The sequence below is a fragment of the Aquarana catesbeiana genome, linkage group LG04 (genome assembly GCF_042186555.1).
Source record: "Aquarana catesbeiana isolate 2022-GZ linkage group LG04, ASM4218655v1, whole genome shotgun sequence".
Lineage (NCBI taxonomy): Eukaryota > Metazoa > Chordata > Amphibia > Anura > Ranidae > Aquarana > Aquarana catesbeiana.
Window position 1 is genome coordinate 319,477,898 of NC_133327.1, and position 13,267 is coordinate 319,491,164.

At 39.3% G+C, this 13,267-nt stretch overlaps 1 protein-coding gene across 1 annotated transcript in view; it reads left to right on the plus strand.

The window, feature by feature from the left end:
- Positions 1-376: 376 nt before the first annotated feature.
- The window catches only part of LOC141141245 (dynein axonemal heavy chain 5-like), a 334,052-nt gene continuing 321,161 nt past the window's right edge, over positions 377-13,267 (plus strand). Inside the window, exons 1-3 of the mRNA XM_073628924.1 lie at positions 377-636; positions 4,159-4,313; positions 5,541-5,783. Of these exons, the coding sequence (XP_073485025.1) occupies positions 501-636; positions 4,159-4,313; positions 5,541-5,783 (534 nt within the window). The 5' untranslated portion in view covers positions 377-500. The remainder of the gene's footprint in view (positions 637-4,158; positions 4,314-5,540; positions 5,784-13,267) is intronic.

Sequence of the window (13,267 nt, forward strand, 5' to 3'; positions counted from 1 at the left end):
GAAATACTGATTTTTGGGTTTTCACTAACTGTAAGCCATATTCATCAAAATGAAAAGAAAGAAATACGTGCAACGCATCTATATAAAATATATGAGTTTCACTTTTTGAATAAAATTAATGAAATAAATTAACTTTTTGATGACATTCTAATTTTATGAGATGCACCTGTATTAGATGGTGTTTCAGAGAATTCATATGCATTATATCTGTAAATGTCTAGCTGTTTCATTAGTTTTCTCTAAGTTATTTCTAGTGTACACAGTCCATAACAAGCAGCTTATCTGAAGGTTTACAAACACAGCTTCTTTTGTTACTGTCCCCAGTAGTTAATGAAAGGGTTACCAGTTAGAGAGATGTTCATTGTTAAAGACTGTTTACTGTTGGCCTTGACAACAGATGCAACTTTGCTGGGTTCTGATATAACTCCTTTCTTCAACTACTTTTTTTCCCCATGAAGAAGCAAAGTTTTCTAAGTTTTCTGGAGTGAAAAGTTGAAAAAATGGATGAGAGGCATTGGTGGATAGCAGGCAAAGTACAGCAGACATTCCATACTGCTGAACAGGACACCTCCACCGCATTGGAAGCCTTCATATTAGAAACCAACAATCTGCAACTTATCAACAGCTTTCTCAGAGGTCTGTATAATGTACTAAATGATTATTCCAAAGATCTGATATTGTTCCTGTCGCAGCATCAAGGGGATTCAAATAGTATATTAGCTTAAGAGCTTGTTGTCTAACATGCATTGCTGCTGAATCTTGTGGCTATTGATTTTAAATGATGATATCTGATGATGATTTACTGATGATATCTTGTACTCATTTCGAAAATATATATTCTTTTAAGTGCTCATGCAGACTGCAGCTCAAAGAAGCAGCTCCTTCAGGCTTTTGAGCTTTTTTTAGCTCTTATTTCTTTTCTGCCTGGAAACTCCCCTCAGTGTTAGCCAATGTGTCCATGCACACTATGGCTTTTTCAGGCTTTTACAGGCAGAAAACCCACCAAACTCATGTTTTTGATAGGAGCTTTCGAGCAGAAAAGACACCTAAGTGCTCAAAAGAGCATGAAAAAGCTCAAAGAAACTCAAAAACACACAAAAAATTAGGAAACATTAGCCGAGGGGAGGGGTTGTAAAAAAAACGCTTATGCTCATAAGGAGCTCAAAAAAGCTCTATAAAAATGTGCAAAAGATCCCAAATAAGTACAAGTTTCTTTAAGCTGAAATAAAAGCTCAAATGCCTGTAAAAGCATTTTTTTTAGCTGCAGTGTGCATGAGCCCTAGAATGCAAAGGTTAATGCAATGATTATCTGCTTCAGGCTGTACATGCAGCGATGTTTTTAGTATGCATTATATATAGCATACACACCACTGTGCTGCAGTGTATGTATATGTATGTATGTGTATGTATGTATATATATATGTATGTATATATATTTACAGGACAAATGTTTATTAGATAAATTATTTACAAAATTTGAGGCAGTACAATAACCATGGTAAATTTACAATGAAAGTGTATCTAAACCCAAAAACAGTAATTGGTAAAGCCACCAGGGAAAACCTCTCAATTGTTGCCAACATCCCAGTAATAGTTAGAGGAACAAGAGAACTAACCCCCCCCCAAAAAAAATGGGACTTTAAGTGCCGGTTCACACTAAGGTGATCTGTCAGACGACTTAGCCTCCTGACAAGTCGCGCTGCATGCAGTGCAATGGAACCGTTTTAATAGGAGCGACTCAAGTCACTCTGACTTAGAAAAAGGTTCCAGTACTACTTAGGGGCGACTTGGGAGCGGCTTGCATTGACTTCTATTAAAGAAGTCGTTTGCAAGCCAAGCTGAAGTCGTGCTGTGCGGGGCGGCTTCAGAGTCGGACAACTTTAAAGCAACCCCAGTGTGAACCGGCACTTAGGGCAATTAACAACCATTTGATACTGAATACATAAAAACAGCAAACTTTTTTTTACATCATATGCAATGTACAGAGACAACAAAATTGTTAAGAAGTTAGTAATACCAGTAGAGTGCTCAATGTATAGACATATATAAGGTGTGGATATGTGTCCTCTTCATCTTGACGCGTTTCAAGAAAAGTTAATTCCTTTCATCAGGGGTATCTAGAGGAGAGATAGTAGAATTGTTTCATCAAACACTAAACAACACCTAGTACAGCTGTTTAAGTATAAAATCAGAGTTCAGCAATTCTACCATCTCATGTTGTAAAGTGCTGCGCAAACTGTTGGCGCTATATAAATCCTTTATAATAAATAATAATACTAATCTCTCCTCTATATACCCCTGATAAAGGGGATTAACTTTTCCTGAAAGGCGGACACATATCCACACTTTTTATATGTCTATACATTGAGTACTCAGCCATTATTACTAACTTTTTAAATTTTTGTTGTCTCTGTACATTTTAGATGATGTAATACAATTTGCTGTTTTTATGTATTCAGTATCAAATCGTTGTTAGTTGCCCTTAAAGTCCCCTTTTTTGGAGGGGTTGTTCTCCTGTTCCTAAACACAAAAACAAACATTTGACATTTTGTAGCCTTCCAATCCTTAATGCTGCATTTACACCTGAGCGTTTTCAGCTCGTAAAACGCTCATTTCAAAAGTTCCAAAACGCCCAACAAGCAAAATCCCATTCATTTCAATGGCGCCTGTTCACATATGAGCATATTGTCACTTGAAGCAAAACACCTGAAGCTTAAAAAAGTACATGAGATTCTTTTTTGGCAGTTTACAAGTGTTTTGGCCCCATAGACTTCAATAGAAACGCCTGGCTTGAGCAGTAAACACTCGTAAAATGCTCAAAAACGCTCGTAAAACGCCTGAAAAAATGCTCAAATAGCATCTCTCCACCCCTAATTTCCTCTCCCTCTCCGCCCCTAGTGCTTAAATTGGCTAAACAAAAACGCCTGAATCTGTGAAAACGCTTGTAATACACTTAAAAAAAAAAAAGCCTTAAAAAGCTTGAAAAACGCTTAAACGCTTGTTTTGTTTTCATTTTCACCTAGTTATCAGCGCAGTAACACACGTCCTGTCTTAGTTTGACTCCTTTATCTATGGAGGAGCAACAGCGACACCTTTGGACAGCAGCATTGTCTGTAGAAGGTGCTGTTAGCTGGGCTAGTAGATTAGGAGTTTACATAAGTGGCAAACAAGTTAAAAATGAAGGAAAGACATAGATTATGCAATTTTCTTTCCTGCAACCACAGGTTGCAACCAGTCAGTGTTGATGGGGGAATCCCTCCTGCAGAGCTATTGTGTTCTCCTGGTGGGAAGCTGTCCCTGCTGGGAGAACACAATGATTACTACTAGCGGCTATAGGCACAAGAAGAAGACCCCTTTCACACTGCGTGCGCCTGCCGTTAGCACTAAAGCGACACTTGTTTTAGCGCAGTTTAAGTGGCGCTTTTGCGTTGCTTTTCGGCCACTAGCGGAGGGCTTTTAACCCCAAATAAGGCGAAAATATCCAAAGGGCCAAGCATGAAAAAATGTTCTCATATGATTAAAGAATGAACGATTTTCATGTAATTAGTATGGTATCTGTACAAAAAGAAATCATGTGACCAAGACCACGCATTCTCAGAAACAAAAGAATACATTACAATACAACACCATTCAACACATCACTGTCGAAGTTGTATTCTGTCATATCAGAATTTTTTTATCCTTACTAACCAATTAGTTTACGATATGAGAATAGCAATGCAAAGAAAAATGGACGATCATTCGTCTGATATTCTCATATTGTTTACTAGGCTTTAGATCTGTGTTGAATGAGATCAGAATAGCAATTGCTATTATTTCTATTATGAATTCCACAAAAACACAATGGGGTTAATTTGCTAAAACTGAAGAGTACAAAATCTGGTGCAGTTGCACATGGTAGCCAATCAGCTTCTAGCTTCAGCTTGTTCAATTAAGCTTTGACAATAAAACCTGGAAGGTGATTGGTTTCTATGCAGAAATGCACCAGATTTTGCTCTCTCCAGTTTTAGCAAATCAACCCCAATATGTTCTATGAAAATGCCTGTATTGTACTAAAGAATTTCTCTTGTTCTTACTTGATAACCACTTAACAAATATTCACGTTGACTTTCTCACTCTCTCTTTTTTTTTTTTTTTTTTTTTTTGTTTTAATTAAAGCTGAAGGACAACAGGCCCTCTTCTTTTTGGTTGAAGCTTATGATCAAGCAGATCCTTTAACCTGGCAATTTCATCTTAGATCAGATTTACGGAGTTTAGAAAATGTCACCGGAAAGTCCTTTTTTCCCACAGTGGTTTACTTTCTTCGTGCAGAGGTAAATACACAGACACAAGCCACTTGACAGTACAAACTGCCCTACAAAAGTTTTAGGGACTTGGTTCTATTATTTCTGTAAGAAGACTGTTTCCTGCGCAGCAAAGGCCTTACTGTTTCCAGTAGAAGGAATTATGATTAAAATCCACACAGTTAGTGTAAATTAGTGTAAATTAGTTCTCCAAAAATAACTATATTTTGTTTGCATTGCCAAACCACATTATTATTTTGCTTGCCTGAAGAATGTTCAATATCATAAATTGAGTTCAGCAGAGACCAGCTGAATTTTGCTTAGTGCATGGTCACCCCTGCTCAACAGAATTTGATCGGTTGACTATTGTCTGTCAGCGGGACATGTTGGAAAATTTTCCTGCAGCCGCTGATCAGTGTATTCTGACAGATGCCACTGTCAGAATACAATGTACCATAGGGGGGTGCAGGGACTCCTCCATCCACTTTGTGTGAATGGAGGGATCTTTTTATTTTCCGCAAATCACAGCCATTATGGCCCAGGTGTATAAGCTGGCAATACATGGTTCAGTAGTAACAAGCAACATTAGGCATCAGCTACAATTAAGCTGTTCTAAAATTGCACATGAAGATTCTGTGCATGGGCCTTAGCCACTTGCTTACTGGGCACATAAAACCCCTTCCTGCCCAGACCAATTTTCAGCTTTCAGCGCTCTCACTCTTTGAATGACAATTGTGCGGTCATACAGTGCTGTACCCAAATGAAATTTGGGTACAACCAGCCTGCCTGATTTTACAGACAATTATTACCCCCACCCCCCAGTGGAGGAACACAATGGCCAGAGGGATTACCCTGTCAACCTATGGCTGCAAGTAAGAAATTTGCTCCCTGTATGGCCAGCCTAAGATAGGTGCTGAAAAAAATGGACATGTAAATTTTATCCTGTGTATTGTCAAAATACTGTTGCTACCTTCAGGCACATTTTTGTGTTCTTGGTTCTCTGTGTTGTAAAGCCCCATAACATGCACACTGACTGCAGTTGCTAGAGTTTTGGCCATGTTTGTTGGAGACTATTATCAGCCAAAGCTACCTGCATACTAGTTTGCTGTGGGCGGATATTGAAAGTCATTTGAGATTTTTTCTAAAAGATCCAAAATTGTAACCATCCTGTACTAAATCTGTTTTTATACTAGACCTTGTGTAACGTTTTTGCTCTCTCTTTCTCCTACTTTGTTTTACTAATTATTTATAATTTAGAATGAACATGACATTGATGCTGCAATGATGGAGAAGGAAATATTTTGTGGGGAAATCAAGGAAAATCCAGTAGAAAGTCTTAAATGCTTGCTGAATGAATTGTGCATACCTTTACTGAGGGCTCAGAAAGACTGGGGTTCCTGCAGCCAGGAGAGTGTCACACATTTTCTATCAAATCTGGAGAAATATGTTGCGGCCATTGAAGAAGCTGCCATTATAAACAACACAGAAAAGCATCTGACAGTAAGTATATACTTTTTACAGTTAATTTGCTTTGTTTGCTGCTATATGACTTTTGTCATTTTAATTCTAAATTGTTGTTTGAGTGTACACTGGTATACTGTAATTTTTCTGTTTCAATGTTTTTTTTCATTTTTTCTTGAACAGTGCATGAGCATTAGGAAAACATACAAACAAAGCAGTATAAATAATATAACCAATACCCTGCAAAATGGGGTACATCAGTGGGAAAATAAGAGAGTGCAAGAGGGGTTTGTGAGGAGTTTGTACATTGATCTCATTATCACTAGGTCCATACGGGAAGTAAGGATGGTAGAGATAAATAATGATGTAGGTAGGGTGGTTATTAGGTTCTGGGATGAAAAACTGTGGGGTAGTAATATAGTATAATTATTCTATACAAGACAGAATTTTTGTTGTTGGATAGAGAGAGACAGATGATGTAGCACCAGTAAAATTACATAATTGGGAAATTCTCCCCGTACAATCTTTAATTAAAGAATGAATTTCCCCATGTCAAGTTTTGAAATAGTGTTTCTTATATATGAGAACATGTTTTTAAAATTGTTAGAGTGTTATATTGGTCATGTTATACTAAATCCTTGATTGTTTTGAAAGTTTAATGGCTGTTTGGGAGCTAGGTTCTTTATCATTACCCACAAAAACAAATTTACCCTCACTGTTTGTTGCAGTTTTCTCCTTGGCATTGCGCAGCAAGCCTATACCATTGAGCTTTTAATATGATTAATTGAGGGTAATTTACTCAGATTGGAACAGCCAAAATCTGGAGCAACTGTGTATGGCAACCAATCCGCTTCTAGCTTTCATTTTCAAAGCTTAACCGAGAAAGCTGAAGTAAAAAGCTGATCGGTTACTACGTGCAGCTGCTCCAGATTCTGTCTGCTCCAGTTTTAGTCATTTAGTCATTTCCCCCAAGTGTGTTCCCCTTTTTTGACATCACTATATTTTGTGCTGGGCCTGGTTACAGTGACCATTATAATTCCTATTCCAGTAGGTACTTAACCATTACAACAAACATATAAACCTCAAATATAATAAAGTTAATTTTATCACAATAATGACATTACTAATTTATGTCTATGGTGTAATAGATATGCAATATGGTATATTACTGATCTGTTCAGAAACTTGTTCAAAAAGATAAAAATATGTGAAAACATAAATAGACAAATACAAAAATAATGGCATCTCTATGTGAAAATGCAATAATCGGGCATTATCATCAATGATTTTCTCTAAACTAAGAAATGTTTGGGCAGTTTAGAGAAGGCAAGGTAAATGTCATTTGCAGTTTTTCTTTATAAAAAAGATATCTTAAAAGAAATTAGAAGGCTGTGCTCTTATTTTAAAAATGCTAGTGGTCTGATGCTGATCCTAAGTAGGCATATCAGAGCTTCTGCCTTCACTTAACTGATACATAGTCCAACTAAGGAAATCATGAAATAGAACCACGGCATCAAAATGACAGCCAAGCAACTACCATTTTGGAAAGGAAGTAAGCAGTGACAGTCCTCCTGTTTCTCTTTTGATAGTTTTCTTTCAGTATTCCAAATATTAGATGTCTACTTCTATAATAAATAACATACATAAAGCATTCTGAATAAAAGATCACATACCAGTACATCAGAAATGTCTTTCTTCATCCATAATTTCATTTATTCATCCTTGGTGATAAAGGAAGGGAGATTAGTTACAAGCTAAACCAGTAAAGCTCCTATAGCCTATTTATTAAAGGCTATTTGCCATTTTCATGGCTTCTTGAAGTAAATGTTATGTTCATCTAGATTATTATAGAACAGTGGGAGCAAACAACAAGGATTTATTTTACAAGTCCGTTATCACGGGTAAAAATATAATGTAGCATGTCATAGTAGTAATAGTAACAAATTACAGCATTGATTGACTGTAAGCCTTTCATATTTGTAAATGGCACTTTGTAATATGTGCCGAAAACTTTGTCTTAAGAAATGTATCAATTTAATATAATAATATAATATAATCTACAGTATCTCACAAAAGTGAGTACACCTCTCACATTTATGTAAATATTTTATTATATTTTTTCATGTGACAACACTGAAGGAAATGACACTTTGCTACAATGTAAAGTAGTGAGTGTACAGCTTGTATAACAGTGTGAATTTGCTGTCACCTCAAAATAACTCAACACACAGCCATTAATGTCTAAACCGCTGGTAACAAAAGTAAGTACACCCCTAAGTGAAAATGTCCAAATTGGGCCCAAAGTGTCAATATTTTTGGTGGCCACCATTATTTTCCAGCACTGCCTTACCCTCTTGGGCATGGAGTTCACCAGAGCTTCACAGGTTGCCACTGGAGTCCTCTTCCACTCCTCCGTGACGACATCACGGAGCTGGTGGAAGTTAGAGACCTTGCGCTCCTCCACCTTTCATTTGAGAATGCCCCACAGATGCTCAATAGGGTTTAGGTCTGGAGACATGCTTGGCTAGTCCATCACCTTTACCCTTATTTTCTTTAGCAAGGCAGTGGTTGTCTTGGAGGTGTGTTTGAAATCGTTATCATGTTGGAATACTGCCCTGTGGCCCAGTTTCCGAAGGGAGGGGGATCATGCTATGCTTCAGTATGTCACAGTACATGTTGGCATTCATGGTTCCCTCAATGAACTGTAGCTCCACAGTGCTGGCAGCACTCATGCGGCCCCAGACCATGACGCTCCCACCACCATGCTTGACTGTAGGCAAGACACACTTGTCTTTGTACTCTCCACCTGGTTGCCACCACACATCCTTGAAACCATCTGAACCAAATAAGTTTATCTTGGTCTCATCAGACCACAGGACATGGTTCCAGTAATCCATGTCCTTAGTCTGCTTGTCTTCAGCAAACTGTTTGCAGGGTTTCTTGTGCATCATCTTTAGAAGAGGCTTCCTTCTGGGACGGCAGCCATGCTGACCAATTTGATGTAGTGTGCGGCGTATGGTCTGAGCACTGACAGGCTGACCCCCCACCCCTTCAACCTCTGCAGCAATGCTGGCAGCACTCATACGTCTATTTCCCAAAGACAACCTTTTGATATGTCGCTAAACACGTGCACTCAACTTCTTTGGTTGACCATGGCGAGGCCTGTTCTGAGTGGAACTTGTCCTGTTAAACCACTGTATGGTCTTGGCCACCGTTTCAGGGTCTTAGCAATCTTCTTATAGCCTAGGCCATCTTTATGTAGAGCAACAATTCTTTTTATCAGATCCTCAGAGAGCTCTTTGCCATGAGGTGCCATGTTGAACTTCCAGTGACCAGTATGAGAGAGTGAGAGCGATAACACAAAATTTAACATACCTGCTCCCCGTTAGCACCTGAGACCTTGTAACACTAACGAGTCACATGACATGAGTCACACAAGTCAATGGCTAATTGGGCCCAATTTGGACATTTTCACTTAGGGGTGTACTCACTTTTGTTGCCGGCGGTTTAGACATTAACGGCTGTGTGTTGAGTTATTTTGAGGGGGCAGCAAATTTACACTGTTATACAAGCTGTACACTCACTACTTTACATTGTAGCAAAGTGTCATTTCTTCAGTGTTGTCACATGAAAAGATAGAATAAAATATTTACAAAAATGTGAGGGGTGTGCTCACTTTTGTAGGATACTGTAATATATAAATTATAATAAACAAAAAATGTGTAGCGCTATTTAAGACAAGATATCTTAAACTGATAAAATAGCTTATAACCAAAGTATAATGTACAACAATAAAGGTAGCATATATAAATCAAATTGAAAATAGAAAATAGAAAATATGTTAAATGGACAATCAGTGAGTTGGGACTGGATGGGTCACTATCCAACATGTGAGGTGAGGAGCGCCTTCACCAACATACAGCAGAAAGAGTCTCAGAGATTAATGTTCTGCAGTCATTTAAAAAGTCTCATCAATAGATGGGATATTCCATATATGAATCACACTATTCACCACTGTGTCTTCAAAAACATGCAGTGTGCTTGGATGTAAAAGGTGGGAGCTTACCGGAGGGTTTGAACCCCAAGCCAGCATATGCTGTTAGGGTCAAACCAAGCTTTTATTGCACCCTGGCAATAGTGAGAGGATCTTGGCAGGAGACACTGAACCGGGCTGCTCTAGTGATGCATCCTCTCCACAGGCAATGCTGGATCTCTCCACGCAAGGTTCATAAAAGGCACAAAAAGGGACTACATAGCGTGATACCGTAGACAACGTATTTATTAAATAAAAAGAGATACACTTACATGATGAAGTAAATAAAAAGCGCTTGTATATAAAAGGGGCGGCAGTGGAGTCCTCCCGACGCGTTTCGTCTCAGTAGACTTCGTCCAGGGGTACCCTCCACTACAGCCCAACTCCTTAATATAGGCCCTGTGTTCATTATGATGTGACTCCAGCCCGTTCAATTGCCAAAATCTGCACTTCCGGGTTACCCAAGATGGCGGACCCGCGTGCGTTCCAAGCCTCGTCTTGGTAGGTGTATTATGCGCTCCACCACCCAAAAACAAAGACCCAATGTTCCCCATATGTTAACTATTTAAGATCCATTAGCGTATTAATTGAGAATGTGTGAAGAAAAACATGCATTGACAATAAGAACTTACTTTCATGTACAATTAGGTTCGTCTGCCACACTATGTGACGACGAGTCTGTGTTAATCACGTGACGTGACGCTACGGCGTCACGGCACGGAAGCGGAAATGCTCATGTGGAACTCATTGCTTGCGTTCCACTGATGGTTAGCAGCAGGTCACGACTCTAGGTTAATCTCGCGATGTGACGCCGTGACGTCACGGCGTGAACACGGACCTTTTCATATAGATCCCACCGCTTGCGTTCCACTGGTGGTTCTAAGCTTAACAACCAGTTAAATATAACCTTGATGTGAATGGCTTACATTCCGGAAGCAGGTGTATCGTCTGATGCCATATGTTCACTGGAGATAACATAATAATTTTGTGAGGGACCTGGACTAATTAGATAATATATGAAATTTTGTGTGGATTTATATGATTAAAATTAAAACATAAAGTATAAATGCAATAATTGCATGTGTATAAACCCGTATATAATAATCGGTGAGATGAATTCAAAGGGCTGGATTCACATGCGTCTATACATTATTTACATTTTAAGACCTCAGTAATTTGCAAACATGCAGAGGGCAATACTGAATGCTGTCATTAGGTAAATACATTTGAATATAAAATTAAACGACATAAAATTAAACCACGACGTCATGAAAATAGAAAATAAAAATAAAAAATAAAAAATAAAAATGTTTTTCTCGTGCCCCTTACGATTCATCTAGAAAAGCATTGACGTCTACCTCTACATTAAGTCCTAAGGGAGCAAAAGTCTGCAGCTCATATGCCCAGTACATTTCGAGGCGGGATACTCCCCTTGTTTTAGCACCCCCTCTCCAAGGTGGTGTGTATTTGTCAATAATGACAAACTGCGATCCGTCAGGATTCCCACCATGGAATTCCTTGTAATGTCTCGGGACCGTATGTTTGGGGTCCCTGCTTTTAATAAGGGCGATGTGTTCACCCCCCCTAATCGAAAATGTCCTGGTGGTACGGCCTATATACTGTTTACGGCAGGGGCAAGTGATGAGATACACTACATATCTCGTGCTGCATGTGCAAAATGGTTTTATGGTATATCTTTTACCTGTCACTGTGGAGACAAACTCGGTGACTTTGCGTGTTCTAACGGCATTATGCTGGCATACCGTGCATTTCCTACATGGAAAAAAGCCTGTCCAGTCATGAAAGAAAGAGGGGCGGGTGGGGGGATTTATAAAGTTTAAGGGGCTATCCGTCCTTTTAAGGAGGGCACTCCTCTGAAAATAACATTAGCTTCTTCTGGGATGAGTGGACCCAGAATACTATCTTGCTTTAAGACGCCCCAATGTTTCCTCATGATGTTTTTGATTTGTCTGTATTGTGTTGAAAAAGTGGTTAACATGGCCCACTTAAACTTCCCGTCCGACTCTCTTTTAGGTTTGATTTCCAGTAGGGATTTCCTATCGATGTTGATCGTTCTTTGGATCTCTTGATCTAGGCCATTCGTGTCATAACCCTTATCAACAAACCTAGATTTTAGAATTCTGGCCTGTTCAAGAAATACCTCCGTTTCGGTACAATTCCGTCGGAGTCTCAAAAACTGGCTCCGAGGGACAGCATCTAGCCATGAAACATGATGACAGCTGTCAACAGGAATAAACCCGTTGCGGTCTGTGGGCTTAAAATATGTGCTGAATCTAAATTCTTTATTGATGATCTCTATCTGTAGGTCCAAAAAGTGAATTTTAGTTTCGCTAGCTTCATAGGACAGGGATATACCTCTGTCATTGGCGTTCAAACCCACGAAAAATTCATCGAGTGTTTCCATGGTGCCGTTCCATAGGAGAAGGATGTCGTCTATGTATCTAGTCCACAAAACCAGAGAACTGGTTTCATGGACATAGACGACATCCTCCTCCCACTTCGCCATAAACAAGTTCGCGAGGCTAGGCGCGAACTTCGCCCCCATGGCAACTCCCCGTTGTTGGAGATAAAAGTTATGGTTAAACCAAAAGTAATTGTGTTTTGCCGCGAACTCTAGTAACTCAACGAGGTAATCACATTGAAAAGCAGCCAGAGAGTGTTCCTGAGACAAAAAATATTTGACGGCATCAATGCCCTTATCGTGTGGTATGCACGTGTACAATGATGCCACGTCGGCCGTAGCCATGATGTAACCATCCTGTAAAGTGATGTTTTCAAGGAGTCTGATTGTAGAGCTGGTGTCTTTCAAATATGAAGGCGTTTTCTTTACTAGAGGCTGTAGGAAAAAATCTATATATTTACCTACTCTGGCAGTAATGGAATTTATGCCACTTACAATTGGTCTGCCGGGGGGGCAAACTGGATCCTTATGGACTTTCGGCAGATAATATATAGTGGGGATTCGAGGTGCTGTGGGAATCAGAAAGTCTCTCTCTCTTTTGTTCAGGATCCTTGATTCATAGCCTTTTGAAACAAGCTGATGTAATTTCTGTTTATAATTGTGTGTAGGATTATTAGGTAACAGCCGATAAGTCCCTGGTTCGTTTAAAATGCGATGCATTTCTGCTTCATATTGGCTCTTGTCCAAAATCACTATGCCACCCCCTTTATCCGCTGGGCGGACCACCAAGTCTTTGCGTGCACACAGAGACTCCAAACCCCCTTTTAACAGTGGAGGATGGTAAGTGCGTTTAATTGGTAGTCTGGCTAGATCATGTAGGACGAGGTCCCTGAAGATTTTTACGGCCGGCGCTATAGGGACCGGGGGGGAGAATAGAGAAGGATTGGATAAACCTGAATGAACGGCTCCTGAAGTAGCTGCTGGATAATCAGTACGTACTGGATTAGATACCAAATACCTCTGTATATTAACCTTACGGATGTATTTATGAACATCCATGAATGTATG